The sequence below is a fragment of the Anomaloglossus baeobatrachus genome, chromosome 1, assembly GCF_048569485.1.
Source record: "Anomaloglossus baeobatrachus isolate aAnoBae1 chromosome 1, aAnoBae1.hap1, whole genome shotgun sequence".
Taxonomy (NCBI): Eukaryota; Metazoa; Chordata; class Amphibia; order Anura; family Aromobatidae; genus Anomaloglossus; species Anomaloglossus baeobatrachus.
This window is the reverse complement of record NC_134353.1, coordinates 708243621-708270979: the sequence shown is the minus strand read 5'-3', so window position 1 is coordinate 708270979 and position 27359 is coordinate 708243621. Positions and strand designations below refer to the sequence as shown.

At 50.7% G+C, this 27359-nt stretch overlaps 1 protein-coding gene across 1 annotated transcript in view; it reads right to left on the bottom strand.

The window, feature by feature from the left end:
• The window catches only part of LOC142249600 (clathrin heavy chain 1-like), a 154110-nt gene that overhangs the window by 26044 nt on the left and 100707 nt on the right, over positions 1-27359 (bottom strand). Inside the window, exons 14-24 of the mRNA XM_075321317.1 lie at positions 23185-23348; positions 20370-20495; positions 19756-19898; positions 13073-13307; positions 12846-12968; positions 9676-9821; positions 1436-1619; positions 1032-1224; positions 740-897; positions 491-655; positions 282-389 (exon numbers count right to left, since the gene is read on the bottom strand). Of these exons, the coding sequence (XP_075177432.1) occupies positions 282-389; positions 491-655; positions 740-897; positions 1032-1224; positions 1436-1619; positions 9676-9821; positions 12846-12968; positions 13073-13307; positions 19756-19898; positions 20370-20495; positions 23185-23348 (1745 nt within the window). The remainder of the gene's footprint in view (positions 1-281; positions 390-490; positions 656-739; positions 898-1031; positions 1225-1435; positions 1620-9675; positions 9822-12845; positions 12969-13072; positions 13308-19755; positions 19899-20369; positions 20496-23184; positions 23349-27359) is intronic.

The following is a 27359-nucleotide window of genomic DNA, read 5'->3' as shown; positions in this document are numbered from 1 at the left end:
GTAGTCAGTTGAACATATTCCAGCCAAGACCATCTTTCCCCGGGCAGGTCTCCTGTAGGGCCTCGGAAGATGCTGCTCTAGACAGCCTATTAGCTACCTGCCCCAAGGTGACTCCTTCATGAAATTTTTAGAGGAATACTTTACATTTTTTTGGTGTGGTTGATTAGAGAAAAGAACAGAAATGGTGCCATTATTTAGTTTTCAGGAATTTACATTTCAATTTTTTGTGTCTGGTTAGTGACCTAGTGTCTAAGTAATTGTGAATCTTAAGCATTCCTCACCTGGTAATAACTGATGAGTTCCTCCAGCTCATCAGCGTGGATCACAATATGCAGCCCACACATTTGGGCAAGGCGAAACTCTGTGCCATCCACACAAGCAAAGCAAACCTAGTAAAGAGATTGCAAATTTAACATATACTTCGTAAAACCTACAAGGCAGAAAATACTGTGGAGTCCCATCTTTTATCAAAAGGCAACAAATTCCTTACTTCTTTCCATGTGCGGGTACTATTGGCCTTCCGTGCACTATCCACAGCAGCTTGATACTCCCCAAGATGCACCAAGGTTGATGCTAACCGGGCAAAATTTGACACATTGTTATAAAGAAGCTTGGCGGCATCATACATGCCCTCGTCATAACAGCGATCTCCCACCTAAAAAGTATAGGAAAATAAATTGTGATGTAAAATACTCATGACTTTGGAATAATGGTCAGAATACAACATTCACTGCGGTACCTGCTGGATGTGTGCATTATTAGGACCACTGACAAATTCTTCCAACTCAGATAAACGATTTGTTTTAGCCAAAGCAAATATAAGTTCAGTCTCTACATAGGACTCTCTAGCCTTTTTTCGTGCCATCTGTAAGAATTTTACAAGGTCCTCCCAGTTACCTGTAAAAACAGATATGTCAGCATATAAAGTAGTAAAATCAGTCCATATATCCATGATTATATAGGGTGATTAGGAATAAGAGTCTACTTAAATATCAATATTATCCTGACAAATTAGAGAATAAAGCACTCACTGTTTTTGCTTGCTGCCTGCACCACTTCCATGTAAGCAGAGGGGTCATCAGCTTTAATGTAGGAGTCAATGGCTTCCTTTACCAAGTCTTTCTGCAGCTGAGCTCTACCTAATTGACTCCAGACAGCAGGTTCATTACATCGCTCTGCAAATTCATAAGCACGATCCAGATTTCCAATGTGCTCAATTAAAACCTAAAAGAAAAGATATAAAAGAACAGGGGTATAAAGACATACATCCAAAAAGTAGCACAATCTCTCCTACTTATAAAGCCACTTCAATTTATGCAACCAAGTATACTCCGACACGCACTGACCATGCCCTCTATAGCAATGATGACAGAGCCGGGCATTGACAGTAATTCCCTGGATCAGTATATAGATACGATTCACGTCTGTTCCTTACCTGGATGGCAGATGTATTCACATCAAATTTCCTAAATATAGCAAAGGCCTCCTCAAAGAGTTGGTTGCTAATGGCAATATTAGCGATGTCTGGTGCATCGTAGTTATCCAGACGGTTGATGTATTCCATTACTCGAGTGCGGTCAGCTTTAATGGCCGTCAGTATGAGCAGGTTTTGCAGATTTCTGGAATAAGATATAAAATGTATGCAGTCTGGCTGATGTTTAACCTCTTCCCACCCAAGACCATTTGTACCTGTCTGACCAGGCTAAATTTGACAAATCTGAATATGTGTCTTTATGCGGTAATTATTCTGCAATGCTTCTACAGATCCTGATTCTAGTAATTCTGAAATATAGTTTTTTGAGAAACCTTGTACTTTGTGATGGTGGTAAATTTAGGTTGATATATTTAAAGAGAACCTGTCAGTAGATTTGGTGATTAAGCTGTAGCCACCACTAGTGGGCTCTTATTTATAGCATTCTAACATGCTGTATATAAGAGCCCAACCCGCTGTGTAGAACGTAAAAATCACTTTATAATACTTACCTAAATGGTCGCTGCGGTGGAGTGTGATCATATGGACGACTTTGTTCTCCGGTGCCTCCTCTTTCAGCTATCTTCGTCCTCCTTCTGAAGCCTCGCCGGTCCCGCGCAGGCGCACTACAATACTTTGATCTGTCCTACTCAGGGCAGATCAAAGTGCGCCTGTGCAGGACCTCAATGCCGATGCGTGTGCATGATGTAGGATGCGTTATGCACCCCAGCTTCAAACAACAAATGTGATATCTGCCTTGGAGCAACGCAGCGCAGAACTTAAAGCGTCAGAATCAAGGGAGATCCGGAATTTTTACCAGATATTTAACCCAATTTTTTCAAGCAAGTGACAGAACCTCTTTAAACTAGTCACTCCACACAAAATAGTTAATAAATAAAATTTACCATACTTACATACTACCTTAGGTCAGTATCATATTTGAAAAGTCTGTTTTTCACTAGGATACTAAGGCTATGTGCCCACGGGACTCTGTACCCGCAGATTTTGCTGCGGATTTATCTGGATTTTCTATATAAATCCGCAGGTGTTAGCAAGTACAGACACTCCCTATGTTATCCTATGAGACATGTGGAGTGTCTGTGTCCATGCTGCGGATGTCCCGCAGCCGCACATAACTGCATGTCAATTATTCCCGCGGAAATACCTGCGGAAATCCCGGCCCTCCACTATGGAGATAGAGGCCGGGACTTCCGCAGGTTAGTCGAATGAATGTCCGCATATTTACCGCAGCTATTTTGCTGGATTCCGGGAATCAGCTGCGGGAAACCTGCGGACGTACCTGTGGATATATCCGCAGGTACAAAGTCCCATGGTAACATAGCATAAAAAGGCTTAAAAGTTCAGCAGTTTTTTGTTTTTTTGTTTTAATTTCATTGAAAGAAATACAAAAGTTTTTCAAAACTAAATTTAGTACGTTTACGAACATTTTAAGTGTATCCCGGATTTAACGCAAAGTGGAAGGAAAACATGAAAATTATTATAATGAAGGGAATTTTGTTTACTTACCGTAAATTCCTTTTCTTCTAGCTCCAATTGGGAGACCCAGACAATTGGGTGTATAGCTACTGCCTCCGGAGGCCACACAAAGCATTACACTTAAAAGTGTAAGGCCCCTCCCCTTCTGCCTATACACCCCCCGTGGGATCACGGTTCCTCAGTTTTAGTGCCAAAGCAAGAAGGAGGAAAGCCAATAACTGGTTTAAGAACAAATTCAATCCGAAGGAACATCGGAGAACCGAAACCATTCAACATGAACAACATGTACCCGAAAAAACAAAAATCCCTAAGCAAACAGGGCGGGTGCTGGGTCTCCCAATTGGAGCTAGAAGAAAAGGAATTTACGGTAAGTAAACAAAATTCCCTTCTTCTTTGGCGCTCCATTGGGAGACCCAGACAATTGGGACGTCCAAAAGCAGTCCCTGGGTGGGTATAATAACCCCTCGTGATAGGACCGTAAAAACAGCCCTACCCTACAGGTGGGCAGTCGCCGCCTGAAGGACTTGTCTACCTAGGCTGGCGTCCGCCGAAGCGTAGGTATGCACTTGATAGTGTTTGGTAAAAGTGTGCAGACTCGACCATGTAGCCGCCTGGCACACCTGCTGAGCCGTAGCCTGGTGTCGTAATGCCCAGGACGCACCCACGGCTCTGGTAGAATGGGCCTTCAGCCCTGAGGGAACCGGAAGCCCAGCAGAACGGTAGGCTTCAAGAATTGGTTCCTTGATCCACCGAGCCAGGGTGGATTTGGAAGCTTGCGACCCTTTGCGCTGACCAGCGACAAGGACAAAGAGTGCATCCGAGCGGCGCAGGGGCGCCGTGCGGGAAATGTAGATCCTGAGCGCTCTCACGAGATCCAACAAATGCAAATCCTTTTCACATTGATGAACTGGATGAGGGCACAAGGAAGGCAAGGAGATATCCTGATTAAGATGAAACGGGGATACCACCTTAGGGAGAAACTCCGGAATAGGGCGCAAAACCACCTTGTCCTGGTGAATCACCAGGAAGGGAGATTTGCATGACAGCGCTGCTAGCTCGGACACTCGTCGAAGAGACGTGACCGCTACTAGAAAGGCCACTTTCTGTGAAAGGCGAGAAAGGGAAACATCCCTCATAGGCTCGAAAGGCGGCTTCTGGAGAGCAATTAGAACCCTGTTCAGATCCCAGGGCTCTAACGGCCGCTTGTAAGGAGGGACAATATGACAGACCCCTTGCAGGAACGTGCGTACCTGAGGAAGTCGTGCTAGGCGCTTCTGAAAAAATACCGATAGCGCTGAGACTTGCCCCTTGAGGGAGCTGAGCGACAAACCTTTTTCCAACCCGGATTGCAGGAAGGAAAGAAAAGTAGGCAATCTAAATGGCCAGGGAGAGACTCCCTGAGCAGAGCACCAAGACAAGAATATTTTCCACGTCCTGTGGTATATCTTGGCGGAGGTAGGTTTTCTGGCCTGTCTCATGGTGGCAATGACCTCTTGAGACAATCCTGAACCCGCTAGGATCCAGGACTCAATGGCCACACAGTCAGGTTCAGGGCCGCAGAATTCTGATGGAAAAACGGCCCTTGAGACAGCAAGTCTGGTCGGTCTGGTAGTGCCCACGGTTGGCCTACCGCGAGGTGCCACAGATCCGGGTACCACGACCTCCTTGGCCAGTCTGGAGCGACGAGGATGGCGCGGCGGCAGTCGGACCTGATCTTGCGCAGCACTCTGGGCAACAGAGCCAGAGGTGGAAACACATAAGGAAGCTGGAACTGCGACCAATCTTGAACTAAGGCGTCTGCCGCCAGAGCTCGGTGATCGTGAGACCGTGCCATGAAAACTGGGACCTTGTTGTTGTGCCGAGACGCCATTAGGTCGACGTCCGGCATCCCCCAGCGGTGACAGATCTCCTGAAACACGTCCGGGTGAAGAGACCATTCCCCTGCGTCCATACCCTGGCGACTGAGGAAGTCTGCTTCCCAGTTGTCCACGCCTGGGATGTGAACTGCGGATATGGTGGAAGCCGTGTCTTCCACCCACGTCAGAATCCGCCGGACTTCCTGGAAGGCTTGCCGACTGCGAGTTCCTCCTTGGTGGTTGATGTATGCCACCGCTGTGGAGTTGTCCGACTGAATACGGATCTGCTTGCCTTCCAGCCACTGCTGGAAGGCTTGTAGGGCAAGATACACTGCTCTGATCTCCAGAACGTTGATCTGAAGAGTGGACTCTTGCTGAGTCCACGTACCTTGAGCCCTGTGGTGGAGAAAGACTGCTCCCCACCCTGACAGACTCGCATCTGTCGTCACTACCGCCCAAGATGGGGGTAGGAAGGATTTCCCTTTCGACAATGAGGTGGGAAGCAGCCACCATCGAAGAGAATCCTTGGCCGCCTGAGAGAGAGAGACGTTGCTGTCGAGGGACTTCGACCTCCCGTCCCATTGGCGGAGAATGTCCCATTGTAGTGGACGCAGATGAAACTGCGCGAAAGGGACTGCCTCTATTGCTGCCACCATCTTCCCTAGGAAGTGCATGAGGCGTCTCAAGGGGTGCGACTGGCCCTGAAGGAGAGATTGCACCCCTGTCTGTAGTGAACGCTGTTTGTCCAGCGGAAGCTTCACTATCGCTGAGAGAGTATGAAACTCCATGCCAAGATATGTTATCGACTGGGTCGGGGTTAGATTTGACTTGGAAAAGTTGATGATCCACCCGAAACCCTGGAGGGTCTCCAGCGCCACGTTCAGGCTGTGTTGGCATGCCTCTTGAGAAGGCGCCTTGACCAGCAGATCGTCTAAGTAAGGGATCACAGAGTGACCCTGAGAGTGTAGGACTGCAACTACAGCTGCCATGACTTTGGTGAAGACCCGTGGGGCTGTCGCCAGACCAAAGGGCAGGGCTACGAACTGAAGGTGTTCGTCTCCTATAACGAAGCGTAGAAAACGCTGATGCTCTGGTGCAATCGGTACGTGGAGATAAGCATCCTTGATGTCTATTGATGCTAGGAAATCTCCTTGAGACATTGCGGCGATGACGGATCGGAGGGATTCCATCCGGAACCGTCTGGTTCTCACGTGGTTGTTAAGAAGTTTTAGGTCCAGAACGGGACGGAAGGATCCGTCCTTTTTTGGTACCACAAACAAATTGGAGTAAAAACCGTGACCTTGCTCTTGAAGAGGAACAGGGATCACCACTCCTTCCGCCTTTAGAGAGCACACCGCCTGCAGGAGAGCATCGGCTCGGTCGGGAGGCGGAGACGTTCTGAAGAATCGAGTTGGAGGACGAGAACTGAACTCTATCCTGTACCCGTGAGACAGAATGTCTCACACCCAACGGTCTTGGACCTGTGGCAGCCAAATGTCGCCAAAGCGGGAGAGCCTGCCACCGACCGAGGATGCGGAGGGAGGAGGCCGGAAGTCATGAGGAAGCCGCCTTGGTAGCGGGTCTTCCGGCTGTCTTTTTTGGGCGTGACTGAGCCCGCCAAGAATCTGAACTCCTCTGATCTTTTTGAGTCCTTTTGGACGAGGAGAATTGGGACCTGCCTGAGCCTCGAAAGGACCGAAACCCCGACTGTCCCCTCCTCTGTTGGGGTTTGTTTTGTCTGGGCTGAGGTAAGGATGAATCCTTACCCTTGGACTGTTTAATGATTTCATCCAAGCGCTCACCAAACAGCCGGTCACCAGAAAATGGCAAACTGGTTAAACATTTCTTGGAAGCAGAATCTGCTTTCCATTCCCTTAACCACAAGGCTCTGCGTAAAACCACGGAGTTGGCAGATGCCACTGCCGTACGGCTCGTAGAGTCCAGGACAGCATTAATCGCGTAAGACGCAAATGCAGACATTTGAGAGGTTAAGGATGCCACCTGCGGAACAGATGTACGTGTGACCGTGTCAATCTGTGCAAGACCAGCTGAAATAGCTTGGAGTGCCCATACGGCTGCGAATGCAGGAGCAAACGACGCGCCGATAGCTTCATAGATGGATTTCAACCAGAGCTCCATCTGTCTGTCAGTGGCATCTTTAAGTGCAGCCCCATCCTCCACTGCAACTATGGATCTAGCCGCAAGTCTGGAGATAGGGGGATCCACCTTGGGACACTGGGTCCAGCTCTTGACCACGTCAGGAGGAAAGGGATAACGTGTATCCTTAAGCCGTTTGGAGAAACGCTTATCTGGATAAGCGTGGTGTTTCTGGACTGACTCTCTAAAGTCAGAGTGGTCCAGAAATACACTTAATTTACGCTTGGGATACCTGAAATGGAATTTCTCCTGCTGTGAAGCTGACTCCTCCACTTGAGGAGCTGGGGGAGAAATATCCAACATTTTATTGATGGACGCGATAAGATCATTAACTATGGCGTCACCATCAGGAGTATCCAGATTGAGAGCGGTCTCAGGATCAGAATCCTGATCAGCTACCTCCGGCTCATCACCCAGAGAATCCTCCTGCTGAGACCCTGACCAGTGAGATGAAGTAGAGGGCCGCTCATAGCGAGCTCGCTTAGGCTGTCTGGGACTGTCGTCCGTGTCAGAGCCATCACCCTGGGATGCGTGGAACACCCCCGGAGCCCGGAGCTGTTCCAACTGAGGGGGGCCAGTGAGCAATGAATCAACAGTGCCCATGGTCTGAGTTACTGGTCTAGACTGCAAAGTTTCTAGAATCTGAGACATAGTCACAGATAATCTATCCGCAAAAATTGCAAACTCTGTCCCCGTCACCTGGACAGTATTCACAGGTGGATCTCTCTGGGACACCTCCAGCAGAGGCCCCGGCCGAGCAGGGGGCACAGGGACCGAACACTGCACACAATGGGGGTCAGTGGAACCTGCCGGTAGAACAGCCTCACAAGCGGTGCAAGCAGCATAAAAAGCCTGTGCCTTGGCACCCCTGTTTTTTGCGGACGACATGCTGTATTCTCCACAGAGCAATCCAGGAGGGTATATAGCCAAGAATCACCAGCGACCGTTTAGTGCAATGTATAGCATGCAAGCATAAAAATACAATTGAACACTTCGTCACTAGTGGGGTCAGCACCGGAGGTGCCGCTTACCGCCCGCTAAAAGCGGGTTGTAGTCGCCAGAATCCCGTGCCTGGGTCTCCCAGAACTTGTCTCCCCTTTCCAGCTCAGCCTGCACATCAGGAATGGCTGCCGGCGTTCTGTGAAGAGGGGCGGACCGTGGGCGTGCCTCAGACAAAGTGCGGGAAACTGGCTTCCCACTGTGCTCAATGTGAGGGCTGGAGTATGTAAAGCAGATTCCAGCCCTCAGCGCTGACGTTCTGCATAGCGTCCCGCCCTTCCCCTGACTGGCAGGCCTGGGGGCGGGAACGAAACGGAACTAGGCCGCAAAAGCCGGGGACTCTAGTAAAAAGCGCGGCCGACAAATATGCACTGCCAGCGCGGAAGTCCCCGGCGCACCACAAGTCCCAGCCGTGTCGCAGTAAAAACTGCCAGCAGGGGCCGGCGCGGCAGTTCCCCACACACAAACTCCCTTAGCAAGCTGTGGAAGTGTGGCACAAGCGCAGCAGCGCTATTGTCCCCGGCGCACTAACACACCCAGCAATGCTGCAGTGTGTGCGCGGTCTGTACGGGGACACAGAGTACCTTGGTGTAGCAGGGCCCTGTCCCTGACGATACTCCGCTCCATATCCAGCAGATTCCCCAGGGGCTGTGGACGGAGCACGGTCTCTGTGCCTGGAGACCGGTAAATCCCACTTCACCCAGAGCCCAAAGGGGGATGGGGAAGGATGCAGCATGTGGGCTCCAGCCTCTGTACCCGCAATGGGTACCTCAACCTTAAACACCGCCGACACAAAGTGGGGTGAGAAGGGAGCATGCTGGGGGCCCAAGTATGGGCCCTCTTTTCTTCCATCCGACATAGTCAGCAGCTGCTGCTGACTAAACAGTGGAGCTATGCGTGGATGTCTGACCTCCTTCGCACAAAGCTTGAAAACTGAGGAACCGTGATCCCACGGGGGGTGTATAGGCAGAAGGGGAGGGGCCTTACACTTTTAAGTGTAATGCTTTGTGTGGCCTCCGGAGGCAGTAGCTATACACCCAATTGTCTGGGTCTCCCAATGGAGCGCCAAAGAAATACATATTTCCATGTTTAACAGCAGAGTATCTGGGCCTTGCTTATGGCACGGTTTAACACACCAATGTACTTAGCAGACCCATAGGTGATTGTTTGACGACCATCAACAACCCACATTCATGGTGCAGGGGTGCCGATCGAGCTAAAGGGTCTCCTCTCTCAAAACCATCTAAATGCTGCGGTTGCTACTAATCCCAGCATTTAAAGGATCTTACAACGAGGAGGTTTGCTGGCACCGTACCAGGCTGTTGCTGCAGGAGCTCGGGCGTCAGGTAAGCTAAACTCCTGGATATACTGGTGCATCCATTTGCAAGAACACCAGCAAATAGGACATACTAGTATATACTATGTCTAGAAGGAATTAGACCTTAATCGTATATCACTCTTTAATTATTTGACCCAGATTAAACAGTTAATGTTATCATTATTACTAATATTTTCTATTCCGAGTGCTTCCATCTACAACAGTACGGGACAGAAGCCTACAGGTATTTTGTCATGATTGCTTTCCACAGGAGGTTAACAGACTGGTGTGGCATAGTTTATCACCTGGATTTATACTCAAACGACAGTCGAGCAATAGTCTATATCATATTCTAGTCTGTCTTTTCCCGAACTGACCTGTGCTCACTAAATACAGAGTTGTCCAATACAATTTTCTCCAGAAGTTCAATGAGCTCATTTGGGAGATCAGCAGTCATGAAAGCCTTCACAGTCACAGACACTTCTTCTGGGTCCTGAGTTTCTGATAATGCAGTCTGAACAACCTTAGATATAATAGAAACAAAAAAAGAAAAACAAAAGTAATATAACCCAAACATTAGCAATTTCTGAAAAGCTCTGAATGATAGAATTTAAAAGGGTCCCTCCCCCCTTTAAAGCTTCCATTTCTAATCTCTGACCAGTACAAAGGAAACTTACCGTATATACTGGCGTATAAGACGACTTTTTACCCCCTTAAAATAATGGCTACAGTGGGGGGTCGTCTTATACGCCGGATATACGGGGGGGGGGGGGTGGTGTGTATGTAGTATGTACACTGTGCAGCGTCCAGGGGAGGTGGGGGCAGCAGCTCTTCTGGAGCACAGGAGAACACTGCGGGCTGCATCCTTTGATCTCCTGCACCCGCTCATATAATATGCACAGCCGCTGTCCATCTCCAATGGTGCTGAAATCGCACGCAGTGAGGGGCTGGGGCAGCGGTGCATATTATATGAGCCTGCTTCCCAGTGTGATCGCACATGTCCCCCCCCCGTGTTAGATTTGGCCCCCAGGCTGCTGCGCTTACCCCTGCAGCGTTTCTCCCCGTGTCCCTGCTTCCACTGTGATCAGGCAGAGAGCTCAGCCTGCTGTGCCGATCACATGACCGCACTGAGAACCAGGAAGTGGAAGAACAGAAGCACGGAGCCAGACAGGAGGGAGCTCAGCGCTGGAGGAGGTAAGGAAAGAGGGTTTTATTTTACTATGGGCAGCAGCCTAGGGGCCATATCTGACACAGGGGGACTTGTGCGATCTATAGGGGCCATGGGCAGCACTATGGGGGCGATATCTGACACAGGGGGACTTGTGCGATCTATATAGGGGCCATGGGCAGCACTATGGGGGTGATATCTGACACAGGGGGACTTGTGCGATCTATATACGGGCCATGGGCAGCACTATGGGGGTGATATCTGACACAGGGGGACTTGTGCGATCTATATAGGGGCCATGGGCAGCACTATGGGGGCGATATCTAACACAGGGGGACTTGTGCGATCTATATAGGGGCCATGGGCAGCACTATGGGGGAGATATCTAACACAGGGGGACTTGTGCCCATTATGGGCCCCGGTGAGCTGCTTCTAACCCCCCAGATGTATGCCCTGCCAATCCCCCCCCCCGCCGAGCCGCGGGTGCAGGCCCCACAGAGCAGCAGAGTTGTGTGTATTTGTCTGTATGTAGCAGAGTTGTACGTGTTTGTCTGTATGTAGCAGAGTTGTACGTGTTTGTCTGTATGTAGCAGAGTTGTACGTGTTTGTCTGTATGTAGCAGAGTTGTACGTGTTTGTCTGTATGTAGCAGAGTTGTACGTGTTTGTCTGTATGTAGCAGAGTTGTATGTGTTTGTCTGTATGTAGCAGAGTTGTGTGTGTGTGTTTGTCTGTATGTAGCAGAGTTGTACGTGTTTGTCTGTATGTAGCAGAGTTGTATGTGTTTGTCTGTATGTAGCAGAGTTGTATGTGTTTGTCTGTATGTAGCAGAGTTGTATGTGTTTGTCTGTATGTAGCAGAGTTGTATGTGTTTGTCTGTATGTAGCAGAGTTGTATGTGTTTGTCTGTATGTAGCAGAGTTGTGTGTGTTTGTTTGTCTGTATGTAGCAGAGTTGTACGTGTTTGTCTGTATGTAGCAGAGTTGTATGTGTTTGTCTGTATGTAGCAGAGTTGTGTGTGTGTGTTTGTCTGTATGTAGCAGAGTTGTACGTGTTTGTCTGTATGTAGCAGAGTTGTATGTGTTTGTCTGTATGTAGCAGAGTTGTATGTGTTTGTCTGTATGTAGCAGAGTTGTATGTGTTTGTATGTAGCAGAGTTGTATGTGTTTGTCTGCATGTAGCAGAGTTGTATGTGTTTGTCTGTATGTAGCAGAGTTGTATGTGTTTGTCTGTATGTAGCAGAGTTGTATGTGTTTGTCTGCATGTAGCAGAGTTGTGTGTTTGTCTGCATGTAGCAGAGTTGTGTGTGTTTGTCTGTATGTAGCAGAGTTGTATGTGTTTGTCTGTTTGTAGCAGAGTTGTGTGTGTCTGTTTGTAGCAGAGTGTAGTACCATTGTTTCAGTCCAGTTGTGGCTTTATACAGCAGGGAGGAGCATTCCTTGCTGTACTAAGTGAACATTGGAGCGATTGATCTGTCAATGGCCCTTTAAAAACATATTGTACGGCTCTCGCGGAATTAAAATTAACATGTTGCAATCAAAGCAGACTTTTTTTCATTTGGGAGCGGGGTAGTCTTATACAGTGAGTATATCCCAAATTCTATATTTTTAGGGCAGAAGTTGGGGGTCGTCTTATACGCCCAGTCGTCTTATACGCCGGCATATACGGTAACTGGTGAAACTGGGAAAGAAAACTGTAGGATGAATAATCATAGCACTTTTACTCAGGAAATCACTGTTGACCTAAGATTAGAGATGCGCAAACCTGAAGTTCGGTGTTTGTACTGAACTGATTTTACAAAAACAAAAAAACAGTTTGGCTGCTTTACGTATGTTGGCCACTAGAGCGAACAACGCTGTGCTTGGGTACACTCTGTGCTCGGCCCAGGGCAAGCCGCTTGCAGCGTTTGAATGGCTTGCAATGGGGGTAACAACAGTATTATCAGATGTAGTGTGCACCCCCTCAAAAAAAAAAAAAAGATAAAGTAAAAAAAAAAAAAAAAATTAGTAATGGAAAAACCTCACCCACCCTCCCTCCCTCCCTCAAAAGAGTTCTGTTTAAGGGTGGCTGCATGTTGGCAGAGAGAATTCCCAATGAGTTATTTCCAAGGAGGTTCAGGTCAAGTCCAGGTCCCAAACCGAACTTTATGTAAAGTCCGACTGCACCCACTGAACCGAACTTACACTTACAAACATCGCCAATCTGGCATTAGTTGTTTGTGATATTAAGAAGGATTTCCCCTTACACCAACCACGTTCTATGCTGAAGAATTTTCATCCAGTAATTACAAAACCTCGTAAGATGAAGAAAAAGAATCTAAATCTCTCAACTTACAGAGGTATGTAACCAGAAAAGCTATTTATAGTTTCATCATCAGCTTACTTGATCGATCAGCTGTCGTCTGAAAGGGTTGTTTTCCTCCAGTACATTGGCCCACAGATCTGCATCTTTCCTTCGTACAAGGTACCGTGCTTCACTCTTAAATAGGGAGTTTTCATTGCACACCTACACACAAAAAAAATAAAAAAAAGACACATTTAGTTTTTGAAAAGGTTTCCTTACTTAATGAGGCTTGAATGCTAGTCTATTAGCAGATCCCAAGCACCCACCTTAATTAGCTCCAAGTCACAAAGGCCCCTCTCATAGGCTACACAAGCAAGGTGAGGGTCCCTCTTTTCACAGTACTTGCCCACCACACAGCTGTCGTAGAAAGGGTTTTCACGAAGGAAGCGTTCAGGGTTATTGTTGCTGTCAATATAGATCTTTGCCAGAGCATTGTGGGTAGCAGGTTCCTCACATCCTTCATGAATTCTGGATTCAAGCCATGGTAAAAGCAGCTTTAACCTGATAAAAGAAGTGTAAAAAGATCTGTAAATTACCATCCAATGAACTGAAGAATGACAAATTAAATATAGTCCTACTAGGATGGATGCAATTGGAGACATGTACCAAGAAGAAATATGAATAACTTAAAAGGGAAACGGTCACCAGATTTGTCCCATATAAGCTGCAGCCACCACCAGTAAGCTCTTATATACAGCGGTATGAAATACTGTATATAAGAGCTCAAACCGCTCTATATAACAAAAAAAAGAGAATTTTGTTACTTACCGTAAATTCTTTTTCTTATAGTTCCGTCATGGGAGACCCAGACCATGGGTGTATAGCTACTGCCTCCGGAGGACACACAAAGTTACTACACTCAAAACGTGTAGCTCCTCCCTCCTAGCATATACACCCCCTGCTAGCCAGTCCTAGCCAGTTTAGTGCAAAAGCTGAAGGAGGACATCCACCCACAAGAAGAGACAGAGTAAAATCCGGAAGAACCGGAACGTCTGTCTACAACAATAACAGCCGGTGAAGACACACGGAACAAGAAACCTGCCAACAGGCAATAGGGAGGGTGCTGGGTCTCCCATGACGGAACTATAAGAAAAAGAATTTACGGTAAGTAACAAAATTCTCTTTTTCTCTCATCGTTCCTATGGGAGACCCAGACCATGGGACGTCCTAAAGCAGTCCATGGGTGGGAATAAACAGACAACTGAGAAGCAGGCAAACCCAACTTCACAAATGGGCGACAGACGCCTGAAAGATGCGTCTGCCCAAGCCCGCGTCTGCCAAAGCAAGAGCATGCCTTGGATAGAGCTTCGAAAAAGTATGCAGACTAATTCGAGCTGCAGTCTGACAGACCTACTGAGCCGTAGCCTGGCGTGAAAGCCCAAAAGGCACCGACAGGTCTGATCAAATGTGCTCTAATCCCCGGCGGGGAAGGCACTTGAGTACACTTGTAGGCCTCGGAAATGGCCGACCTAAGCCAACGAACCAGGGTCGGCTTAGATGCCGAGAGACCGCTACGCTGACTAGCAGTCAGTACTAGAGAGAGGTGCACCGCCTAATAACGGCGGTGCGAGACACATAGATCCGGGGCGCCCGCACCAGATCCAGGATATGCAACGCTTCCTCAAAGCGATGAACAGGAGCCGGACAAAAGGAAGGCAGGAAAATTGCCCCGGATAAGGTGGAAGCTGTAACCACCTTAGGGAAAAAAGTCCGGAGTCGGACGGAGACCACCTTGTCTTGATGCAAAAGACCAAAACAAAAAGGGGGTGACTCAGAGAAAGTGCCGCCAGAACTCCCTGGCGGGAAATTATAGGCACTAGAAAGACTACTTTCTGTGAAATATGAAACAAAGAAACCTCCCTAAGAGGCGCAAAGGGGGGTTTCCGGGAACCGGGAGGACCGGATTAAGGTCCTAGGGCTCCATAGGCCGCCGGAAAGGCGGAATGATGTGAGATGCGCCCTTAAAGGAGCGCACCGGAGCCAGCCGGACGATACGCCGCTGGCACATACTGACAGAGCCGAGACCTGTTCCTTAATGAGGGATAGTCCTAGCTGTAGACCGGACTGTGGAAGGGACAGGAGGGTCGGCAAGGCTAAAAAGGTCCAAGGACACTTTGGAGCTCGAGTCATAGCGGAGATGACTTCAGGAAGGATACCAGAAGTCGCCAAGATCCAGGACTCAATAGCTACGCCGTCAATCTGAGAATCCAGAATTCTGACGGAAAAAACGGACCTTTTGAGAAAAGGTCTGGACGGTCCGGAAGATGCCATGGCAACCTAACGGACAAAAGGAGCAGGTCAGGGTACCAAGCCTGCCTGGGTCAGTCTGGAGTAAGAGAATGACCCGACGGCCCCCTTTACTCATCTTGCGCAGGACTCTGGGCAAGAGGTAGAGACGAAGCTGGGATCAAACATGAGCCAGTGTGTCTACCGCAAAACCTGAGGATTGTGGACCACGGTTGGACAGCTGAAATAGTCTGCCTCGCAGTTTTGACATCTAGGATGTGGGCTGCGGATACGGTGGACTAGGAGTCCCTTGTCCACTGAAGAATGTTGAGGCGCCAAGATTGCCAGGCGGCTGAGTGTCCCGCCCTGGAAGTCGATGTAGGAAAACGCTGTCACGTTTTCCGACTGGACTCGAATGTGCCTAGCCGCCAACAGATGGTGAAGGCGTAGAGAGCTAGAGAAAGAGCTCTGATTTCCAGCCTATTGATCCAGAGGGCTGAGCGGACAGAGTCCAAGCGCCCTGCGCTCCACGGTGGAGATATACTGCTCCCAAGGCGGAAAGACCAGCACCCTGGTGAGGATCACCCGGGACGGGGCCAGGAAGGAGCGTCCCTGAGACAGAGTGGCCGAAACCACCACTGAAAACGAGCCCCTGGTCAGTGGCAAAGCCACCACCCCGTGGAAGGAGGGAGTTCGCGTGTACAGCGGAAAACATCCAGTCTCAGAGGACGCAGGAGAAACTGGGCAAGGAATCGCTTCCATTGACGCCACCGTCTGACCAGCACCAGTATTTGGTGTCTGATAGAACGACGTCGACCGCCAGCGGAGGGACTACTGATCGACTAAGAGCAGCTTCACAAGAGCCGACAGAGTCTCGAATTGCGTCCCTGAGAACCTCTGGTTCGAAGTCAGAGTGGACTTGAACAGAATGACAAGCCACCCGAATAGGTTAGAGTGGCGAGAGTAAGCGAAGTACTCTGCTAAGAGTCTGCACTGGATGAAGCCCCGAGAAGAAGGCCGTCCAGGGCAAACGATCACTGCCAATCCCTAGGGGTGCAGGACCTTAATCACAGCAGCCCCAATGAGAATACTCGAGGGGCCGTGGCTAACCCCAAGGGAAGAGCCACGAATTGGACCACTCCGATGGCAAAACGTAGTCAACGCTGGTGTGAAACTGCGATTGACCCCTGCCGAAAAGCATCTCTGATGCCGATGGCTGCTAGGGAATCTCCTTGGGTTCTTGATTGATCCGGTGAAAAAAACACACGGAACAAGACCGAGGCTCCATGTGAAAATGCCACACCTGACCATGCTGAAAAAGCTAAAGATCTAGGTCGGAAGGCATCGCTCTCTTCGGGGACTAGAAATAGATTTGAACAAAAATCTCAGAACCGTTCCCAGTCGAGAACCGGTACAATTACTCCATTGGCCTGCAAGAAATGCCACGGCCTGTGAGAAGGCGGCGGCCTTGGAGCCGGGAGGTGACAGAAAAAAATCTGTTTGGCGGGTGGACAGAAATCCATCCTGTAGCCATGGGAGATATGATCCCGCCCCCACTGAACGGAGACGTGGTAGAACCATACGTCGCCAAGTGGAGAGAGCCTGCCACCGACCAAGGAGGTGGTTGGCGTGGCTAGATAGCTCGGAGGAAGCTGACTCCGTGGTAGCATCTCCTGCGGTCTTTTGAAGACGCAGCTTCAAGCTATTTGGTTCTATGAACCAAGGCCGAGCTAGAGGACGATCAGATGGAGGAACGCCACCAAAACCTCAACTGATTCCTGTCCTGGACAGGTTCCCTAGTTTAGGTTTGTGGCAAGGAAGAACTCTCCCCGCCAAGAGCTTCCTGAATTTCATCCAGTTGGTTCCGAAGAGACTGGTCCCACCAAAGGGGAGCCCAGCAAGGAACCCCTATAGAGGCATCTGCTTTCCATTACCGAAGCCACAGGAGCCTGCGGATCCAAGACCACCGCCGTGCGGTGTCCAGCATGGCAGACCTGGCATAGGATGAAAAGACTGAAGTCTGGAAGTTCAGGCAACCGTTTTGGGCATAGAGTCCCTGTGAGGGAATGCATCTCCTCCAGACAAGCAGAGAAGGTACAAAAGAACCGCACTGCCGTAAAGCTGAGGAAAACGAAGCTGCTGCCGCCCCAATACCGACTTGGCCCAAGGACAACCGGGCGGACCGCAAAACCTTAAGTGAGGAGCTATCAGCCACTGACATAACGGTCCGGGCTGAGCCACCTGAGGTGACTGAGCCCACTTCTTGACCACCATTGGTGGACAGGGGAAACACAGTCCTCAGAATCACGCTTCATGGGAAGCGACTGTCAGAGCGGACCCTGGGCTTGGTCACAGGGGCCTGAAAACTGGAGTGGTTAAGGAACACACTTTGTGTTCTCCTAGGTAAGGTAACTCCGGCGGATTGGGGTCCAGTACAAAACTAATGTACCGTGGGAGCCCTATAGAGGTGCCGTCAGCCACTGATACAACTATCCGGGCTGAAAGCCTGGACACTGGAGGGGCCACGTTTGGCGAATGAGTACACTCCTTGACCACCTCTGATGGGAGGGGGAAACAGGCCGCAGAACCCCGCTTTGGGGTCTGCAGGACAGGCTGTGAGCTTGGACGCAGCAGGCTGAAAACTGGAGTGGTTAAAGAACACACTCCTCGTCCTGTTAAAGGTATATTGATGCCTTTCTGCCAGCGGGGAATACTCCCCTGATACGGGCGGATGGAGGTCCAGTACAAGTATAATGGACACAATCCAATCATTTGGCTCTGCATCACGTACGGACGGATCAATGTACATAAAGTAGCGTCCGAGCCCCTGGTAGAGACATCCTCCTCGTCCAGTGAGTCAGCTCGTAATCGGAGCTGCGGGACGGGGAAGGACAGGGGACCCTGCGTCTCCCTGTCAGGAGGACGGGGTCTGAGCCCAGAAGGAGAGTCCTTTGTGAGCTTTATTGAGCGAGCTGAAGCAGAAAACGCCCTGAGAGGGGAGCTGCATGCTCAGCAGATGCCAGGACAGCCGACCCCTGGAAATAGGATTCCCTCAGGGGTCAGCCACCGAAACCGGAGCAGATGGAGGGGCCACTAATTAGCAATCATTCGGCTCTGCCTCCAAGCTGAGGGGCACACTGTGGAATCTCTGTGCCCATGCAGGCACAGAGAACGCTGAGAACATGGCGACCGGAGCGAGGAGAGGGGGCGGGGCCTACTCTGAGAGCGGCAAAAGGATTCCCTCAGTGAGGTAGCCAGGGGAGGGAATCTTTCCTCAATGAGGAGTGTCCCTTCGCTTGTGCTGCACAGCCGCTGGGCGGAGCTACACTGCCTCTCTGCATGACTGACATGCAGAGACAGTGGAAACCGAAACTAGGCCCCAGGCGAAGCCGGGGCCTAGAGTAAAACATGCGGCCGACGTGCAGGCACCATCGGCGCGGTTCTCCAGTGAAAACTGGAGAACCGGCCGGAAATGTTAACACCAAACATAAAACACATTCCCCCAATAAATAAACATAAAGGACCCTTGGAAAGACCACTTTCTGTGGTAATAACGTCTCATATACTTAGCTTGTGAGACGCAGGTTGCCAGGGTCCTGGGGGGTGATAGCTCCGTCCAGCAGGGCCCTGCAAAAGGGCTGCGGATGGAGACCGGTCTCCTGCAAAGCAGTGAGAACCGTGTTGGCTCCCACTTCAAGCCAGAGCCCCAGCATGGGATGGTGAAGGAGCGCGGCATGAAAGGGATACAGCCCTGAAATCAACCTTAACAGCAGCCCCGCAGTGGGGTGTGAAGGGACATGCCGGGAGTCCAGACTGGACCCGCTTTTCTCCAAATCTTTGTCCAAAAGGAAAAATCAAAAATCAAAATCAGAGAATGCATGTGTGTGTGATCCTCCTGAAACACAAAGCATGAAACTGGCTAGGACTGGCTAGCAGGGGGTGTATATGCTAGGAGGGAGGAGCTACACGTTTTGAGTGTAGTAACTTTGTGTGTCCTCCGGAGGCAGTAGCTATACACCCATGGTCTGGGTCTCCCATAGGAACGATGAAGAAAATGCTTTTTATTATATTCACCTGGGGGGGGTGGTCTGGTCCAATGAGCATCTCTGGTCTCAGTCCGGCGCCTTCTCTCTGCTCATCAGTCGTCCTTCCCAGCTCCGTGTGGATGATACATCCTGCATCATCCACACAGAGGCCTGTTGCACTCCTGCACTTTTCCCTGCCCTGCTGAGGGCAGAGCAAACTATCGCAGTGTGCATGCAGTCTTTGACCTTTTAATGCACCTGTGCATTTCAATACTTTTCTCTGCCCTCAGCAGGGTAGAGAGAAGTGTGCATGCGCAGGAGCGCAATGGAGACCTCTGTGTGAATGATGTATGATGAGTCATCCACACGGACCTTGGAAGGAGGACAGCGATTGAAAGAGTATAAGCGGCACCAGACTGAGACAAACAACACCCATCAAACCCGACTGACCCGCAGGGGTGTATAATAAAAGTGTTTTTTCATGTTCGACAGAGCGGGCTGGGCACTTATATACAGCATTCTAAAATACTGTATGTAAGAGCTTACTGGTGGTTGCTGCAGCTTTTAGGTGACAAATCTGGTGACAGGTTCCTTTAATAATGATATTCTAATAGATATTGTTTATAGAATTATATTACACTTGCAACAGAGGCAGTGTTACATTCTCACAAGGCAGAAAATTCTTTAATATCCTTTACCTGTTTCGTTTCTCTACTTCGGCTACAAGCTCATCAGTCGAAAACTGCCCATGTACAATCATGATGAGATTCTTAATTACATCTTCTGAGCAGTCCACATCTAACAAGCCTCCCACAACTGCTGGGATACGACTGGGATTAACCTATCCATAGAAAAGAATTACAGTTGTAATTAAGATACCAGCAGTATGATTGAAGGAGGATGGCAATAAAAGGGAGAAAAAAAAAACCACAGAAAAAAAAACAATCCATGATAAAATGTGGAAGTGATAGAAAATAAAATAAAAATTCCATAAATTAATTATATACAATTATATAAATAGTCTTGGACTGTAATAGCTGAAATACAGGAAACATTATCCTGTATTAATCACAAGAATGGAAGCCTATCCGACTGGCATAATAGAATTACATATAAGTTACATAATTTACTAGTAACAGCTGATTTGTGAATCATTTTTTATTCTCTGTGAAAACCTCTGTTTTTAAATTGCAAGTCTGTGGTGGAAGTCAAAGTAAATCCAACCCAAAATACAAACTCCTAACTACAGCCGAATGGCTTTCGATCCCCAGAATTCTGCCTTACCACAATAAGATGTACGTGAACAACTAACCTTTTGAACGTAGATTTCAATGTACTTCTGGAGGTTGTTTCGGTACAGATATAACACCAAGTCATGGACAAAATCAAATCTGTCACAGACAATTATCAGGGGAAGCTGGTCTGTAAGTTTAGCCTCCTGGTGATGGAAATGGGAGAAAAAAAAAAAGTTAAATAAGAATATCCCTTTTCTCTAGCCAGCAAACGGCAGGAGGAACCAATATGTAAGAACACAGGTCTAGCAGAGGTTGTATCAGCATTCATAACATCTGTAGTAATTACTGTGTTACAGAGATGAGCGGATGTTTTGAAATTCAAATTCCATGAATCTGAGCGAATCTCAATACTGGAAAGCTTGCTATTACTTTGAAAATGCTGAGGGCGAGACAGGGGGCGAGCGGAGGGCGAGACAGGGGGCGAGCGAGGGCGAGACAGGGGGCGAGCGAGGGCGAGACAGGGGGCGAGCGAGGGCGAGACAGGGGGCGAGCGAGGGCGAGACAGGGGGCGAGCGAGGGCGAGACAGGGGGCGAGCGAGGGCGAGACAGGGGGCGAGCGAGGGCGAGACAGGGGGCGAGCGAGGGCGAGACAGGGGGCGAGCGGAGGGCGAGACAGGGGGCGAGCGAGGGCGAGACAGGGGGGCGAGCGAGGGCGAGACAGGGGGCGAGCGAGGGCGAGACAGGGGGCGAGCGAGGGCGAGACAGGGGGCGAGCGAGGGCGAGACAGGGGGCGAGCGAGGGCGAGACAGGGGGCGAGCGAGGGCGAGACAGGGGGGGCGAGCGAGGGCGAGACAGGGGGGCGAGCGAGGGCGAGACAGGGGGCGAGCGAGGGCGAGACAGGGGGCGAGCGAGGGCGAGACAGGGGGCGAGCGAGGGCGAGACAGGGGGCGAGCGAGGGCGAGACAGGGGGCGAGCGAGGGCGAGACAGGGGGCGAGCGGGGGCGAGACAGGGGGCGAGCGGGGGCGAGCGAGGGCGAGACAGGGGGCGAGCGAGGGCGAGCCAGGGGGCGGGCGAGCGAGCCAGGGGGCGGGCGAGCGAGCCAGGGGGCGGGCGAGCGAGCCAGGGGGGCGGGGCGAGCGAGCCAGGGGGCGGGGCGAGCGAGCCAGGGGGCGGGCGAGCGAGCCAGGGGGCGAGCGAGGGCGAGACAGGGGGCGAGCGAGGGCGAGACAGGGGGCGAGCGAGGGCGAGACAGGGGGCGAGCGAGGGCGAGACAGGGGGGCGAGCGAGGGCGAGACAGGGGGCGAGCGAGGGCGAGACAGGGGGCGAGCGAGGGCGAGACAGGGGGGCGAGCGAGGGCGAGACAGGGGGGCGAGCGAGGGCGAGACAGGGGGCGAGCGAGGGCGAGACAGGGGGCGAGCGAGGGCGAGACAGGGGGCGAGCGAGGGCGAGACAGGGGGCGAGCGAGGGCGAGACAGGGGGCGAGCGAGGGCGAGACAGGGGGCGAGCGAGGGCGAGACAGGGGGCGAGCGAGGGCGAGACAGGGGGCGAGCGAGGGCGAGCCAGGGGGGCGAGCGAGGGCGAGCCAGGGGGCGGGCGAGCGAGCCAGGGGGCGGGCGAGCGAGCCAGGGGGCGGGGCGAGCGAGCCAGGGGGCGGGGCGAGCGAGCCAGGGGGCGGGCGAGCGAGCCAGGGGGCGAGCGAGCCAGGGGGCGAGCGAGGGCGAGACAGGGGGGCGAGCGAGGGCGAGACAGGGGGCGAGCGAGGGCGAGACAGGGGGCGAGCGAGGGCGAGACAGGGGGCGAGCGAGGGCGAGACAGGGGGCGAGCGAGGGCGAGACAGGGGGCGAGCGAGGGCGAGACAGGGGGCGAGCGAGGGCGAGACAGGGGGCGAGCGAGGGGCGAGACAGGGGGAGAGCGAGGGCGAGACAGGGGGAGAGCGAGGGCGAGACAGGGGGAGAGCGAGGGCGAGACAGGGGGAGAGCGAGGGCGAGACAGGGGGAGAGCGAGGGCGAGACAGGGGGAGAGCGAGGGCGAGACAGGGGGCGAGCGAGGGCGAGACAGGGGGCGAGCGAGGGCGAGACAGGGGGCGAGCGAGGGCGAGACAGGGGGCGAGCGAGGGCGCGAGAAAGCGAACATGAACAAGGGAAAGTGAAGGGAAAGTGAACGCGAACAAGGGAAAGCGAACGAGGGAAAGCGAACGAGGGAAAGCGAACAAGAACGAGGGAAAGCAAAGAACGAGAGACATTACGATAACGAGAGAGAATAACAGCGAGAAGGAGAGATAGAGAGCACCATGCTGACTGTAAGAGCTTACTTCGAGAGAGAAACTTACCCAGTGACTTTAAAAGTGGAAAGTACTGTACAAACTATGCTCTACTGGGCAATGTATAATGATTACAGCCCTCTCACTAAGGCCTCAGAGGTATGGGAAACTATGCTGGGCATGTTTTTTTATTTTTTGGTGAATCAGGAATCGAATATCATGAAGTCACAAATTTCAACTAAAACATCTCGAATCTCTGCAGATCGAATACCTCCGTTCTACTGTGTTGCAAATGTTATGTCAAACCCTATCCAATTTGGAGGCCAGGCTAACAAAAATTGCCTCTATGAGTTAGATTTGGAGAGATGTCAATCGACGTCAACTCTTGTGGGAGATTTCTATATTAACTAACATATATGCGTAATAAAAACTTTAGATTCAGGAAAATAATTTAATTGGATTTAAAAGTAAACCTAAATGCTAAAACACTGGACCCATTGTACAAAAAATATCTGCAGATTATGTTATATGCTGGATTCTGCTTGATCATTCTGTTCCTTTCTAATAACCCATCAAGCTGTAAAATGTGCCACTACTACGTATCTTTAAAATGAATAGCGTTTGCACTTGCCTTGAGAAAGTTCTTCACACGTTCTGGGTTGTAACAATTGCTTTCCCTACATATGCGCTCAACTTCTTTTATCTGTCCAGTCTTACAAGCTGCCTGGATATATTTGAAGTGAACATCAGGGTCTTGGCTAAAATTGACAATAGATCCCAAAAAGTAGAAAAGCCCTAAAAGACAGAAAAAAAATAAAATGAATGATATTGACATAAGACCCCAGAAATTAATTCATTGCACCCACTAGATCCAGTAAATTGAAGCCTGAAAATTCATCATGGTATAATACAGACTAATGACAAACTATAATTTTGTCACCGTAGTACAGAGGTCTACCAAGACAATACTGAAGAGAGGTCCAGTTTCTTTCAAGTCTACTGAAAGAAGGGAATTTTGTTTACTTACCGTAAATTCCTTTTCTTCTAGCTCCAATTGGGAGACCCAGACAATTGGGTGTATAGCTATTGCCTCTGGAGGCCACACAAAGTATTACACTTAAAAGTGTAAGGCCCCTCCCCTTCTGGCTATACACCCCCAGTGGGATCACTGGCTCACCAGTTTTAGTGCCAAAGCAAGAAGGAGGAAAGCCAATAACTGGTTTAAAGACCAATTCAATCCGAGGAAACATCGGAGAACTGAACCATACCACATGAACAACATGTGTACCCGAAAAAACAGAAAAACCCCGAGAAAACAGGGCGGGTGCTGGGTCTCCCAATTGGAGCTAGAAGAAAAGGAATTTACGGTAAGTAAACAAAATTCCCTTCTTCTTTGTCGCTCCATTGGGAGACCCAGACAATTGGGATGTCCAAAAGCAATCCCTGGGTGGGTAAAAGAATACCTCATGATAGGGCCGCCAAACGGCCCTCTCCTACAGGTGGCCAACCGCCGCCTGAATGACTTATCTACCTAGGCTGGCGTCTGCCGAAGCGTAGGTATGCATCTGATAATGCTTGGTAAAAGTAAGTAGACTCGACCAGGTGGGTGCCTGACACACCTGCTGAGCCGTAGCCTGGCGCCGTAATGCCCAGGATGCACCCACGGCTCTGGTAGAATGGGCCTTCGGCCTTGAGAGAACCAGAAGCCCAGTAGAACTGTAGGTTTCAAGAATTGGTTCCTCGAGCCCCCGAGCAAGGGTGGATCTGGAAGCTTGCGACTGTTTACGCCGACCAGCGACAAGGACAAAGAGTGCATCCGGGTGGCGCAGGAGCGCCATGCGGGAAGTAGAACCTGAGTGCTCTCACCAGAACCAACAGATGCAAATCTTTCTGAAATTGATGGACTGGACGAGGACACAAAGAAGGTGAGGTGATATCCTGATTGATATGAAAATGGGATACCACCTTAGGGAGAAATTCCGGAACCGGACGCAGAACTATCCTGTCCTGGTGAAGGACCAGGAAGGGAGTTTGTATGAGAGCGTTGCTAGCTCGGAAACTCTCCTAAGAGACGAGACCGTTACTAGAAGGCCACTTCCCGTGAAAAACGGGAAGGGAGACATCCTTCAAAGGCTCGAAAGGCGGCATCTGGAGAGCAATTAGAACCTTGTTCAGATCTCAGGGCTCTAACGGCCGCTTGTACGGAGTGCTGAGAAGACAAACTCCCCGTAGGAACGTGCGTACCTGAGGAAGTCGTCGTTTCTGAAAAAATACAGATAGCGCTGAGACTTGTCCCTAAAGGGAACTGAGCGACAACCCATTTTCCTACCTAGATTGCAGGAAGGAAGGAAACATAGACGATGCAACCGGCCAGGGAGAAACACCCTGCGCCGAGCACCGAGATAAGAACATCTTCCACGTCCTGTGGTCAATCTTGGCGGACGTTGGTATGCTAGCCTGTCTCATGGTGGCAACCACGTCCTGAGGTAATCCTGACGACACTAGGTTCCAGGACTCAATGCCACACCATCCGGTTGAGGGCCGTAGAATTCAAATGGAAGAATGGCCCTTGAGACAGCCAGTCTGATTGGTCTGGTAGTGCCCCCGGTTAGCCTACCGTGAGGCACCACAGAACCGAGTACCACAACATCCTCGGCCAATTTGTAGCGACGAGGATGGCGCGGCCGCAGTCGGTCTTGATCTAGCGCAGTACTCTGGGCAACAATGCCAGAGGTGGCACCTAAGGTAGCTGGAACTGCGACCAATGCTGAACTAAGGCGTTTGCCGCCAGAGCTCGATGATTGTGAAACCGTGCCATGAAGCTGGCACATTGTTGTTGTGCCGTGACGCCATTAGATCGACGTCCGGCCTCTGTCAGCGGCGCCAGATCTCCTGAAACCCGTCCGGGTGAGGAGACCATACTCTTTCGGCCACACCTCAGCGACTTAGGAAGTCAGCTTCCTAGTTTCCACACTTGGGATGTGAATTGTGGATATGGTGGATGCCGTGTCTTCCACCCACATCAGAACCTGCCGGACTTCCTGGAAGGCTTGCCGGTTGCGCGTTCTTCCTTGGTGGTTGATGTATGCCACCGCTGTGGAGCTGTCCGACTGAAGTCGGATATGCTTGCTTTCCAGCCGCTGTTGGAAGGATTGTAGGGCAAGATACACTGCTCTGTGTTCAAGAACATCGATCTGAAGAGTGGACTCTTGCTGAGTCCACGTACCCTGAGCGCTGTAGTGGAGAAAAACTGCTCCCCACCCTGATAGACTCGCGTCTGTCGTAACTATCGCCCAGGACGGGGATAGGAAGGACCTTCTTTTTGACCAAGAGGTGAGAAGAAGCCACCACCGTAGAGATTCCTTGGCCGCCTGAGAAAGAACGACGACTCTGTTGAGGGACGTCGACTCCTCGTCCCATCGGCGGAGAATGTCCCATTGTAGTGGACGCAGTAAAACTGCGCGAAAGGAACTGCCTCCATTGCTACCATCTTACGTAGGAAGTGCATGAGGCGTCTCAATGTGTGCGACTGGTTCTTAAAGAAGAGCTTGCAGCCCGTAGTGAATGCTGTTTGTCTAGCGGCAGCTTCACTATCGCTGAGAGAGTAAGAAACTCTATGCCTAGATATGTTATCGATAGGGTCGGGGTCGGATCTGACTTTAAAAAGTTGATGATCCACCCAAAACTCTCGAGAGTCTCCAGCGCAACGTTCGGGCAGTGTTGGCATGTTTCCTAAGAGAGTGCCTTGACAAGTAGATCGTCTAAATACGGGACCACAGAGTGACCCTGAGAGTGCAGGACTGTGACTACTGCTGCCCTGACCTTGGCGAAGACCAGTTGGACTGTCGCTAGCCGGAAGGTAGAGCTACGAACAGAGGGTGTTCGTCTCCTATAACGAAGCGTAGAAACGCTAGTGCTCTGGATCAATCGGCACGTGTGGATAAGCATCCTTGATGCCTAATGATGCTTGGGACCTTGAGGCGATGACATGGCGGAGGGATTCCATCCGGAACCGCCTGGTGTCCACGAGCTTGCTGAGCATTTTTAGATCCAGAACGGGACGGAACGGCCCGTTGTTATAGGTACCGCAAAGAATTTGGGGTAAAAACCGTGACCTTGTTCCTGAAGAGGAACGGGGGTCATCACTCTTTCTGCCTATAGAGTGCACCCTGTTTGCAGAAGAGCAGCGGCCCGGCCGGGAGGTGGAGAAATTCTGAAGAATCGAGTTGGAGGACGAGAAGTGAGCTCTATCCTGTACCCGTGAGACAGAATGTCTCACACTCAATGGTCATTGACCTATGGCAGCTAAATATCGCCAAGGCGGGAGAGCCTGCTACCGACCGAGGCCGCAAGTCATGAGGAAGCCGCCTTGGAAGCGGGTTTTCAGACTGTCGCTTTTTTGGGCGAGACTGAGCCCGCTAAGAATCTTAGCTCCTCTGATCCTTTTGAGTCCACATTGGACGAGGAAAAATGGGACCTGCCCGAGCCTCGAAAAGGCCGAAAACCCCGACTGCCTCTTGCTCTGTTGGGGTTTGTTGTGTCCGGGCTGAGGAAAGGATGAATCCTTACCCCTGGACTGTTTGATGGTTACATCCAACGCTCACCAAACAGTCGGTCAGCAGAAAAAGGCAACTGGTTAGGCAACCTTTTTTGGAAGCAGAATCTGCCTTCCATTCACTTAACGAGCAGACCAGGCTCTGCTTAAAAACACGGAGTAGCGGAGGCTACCGCCGCACGGTTCGCAGAGTCCAGGACAACCTGAATCGCGTAAGAAACAAATGCAGACATTTGAGAGGTTAAGGATGC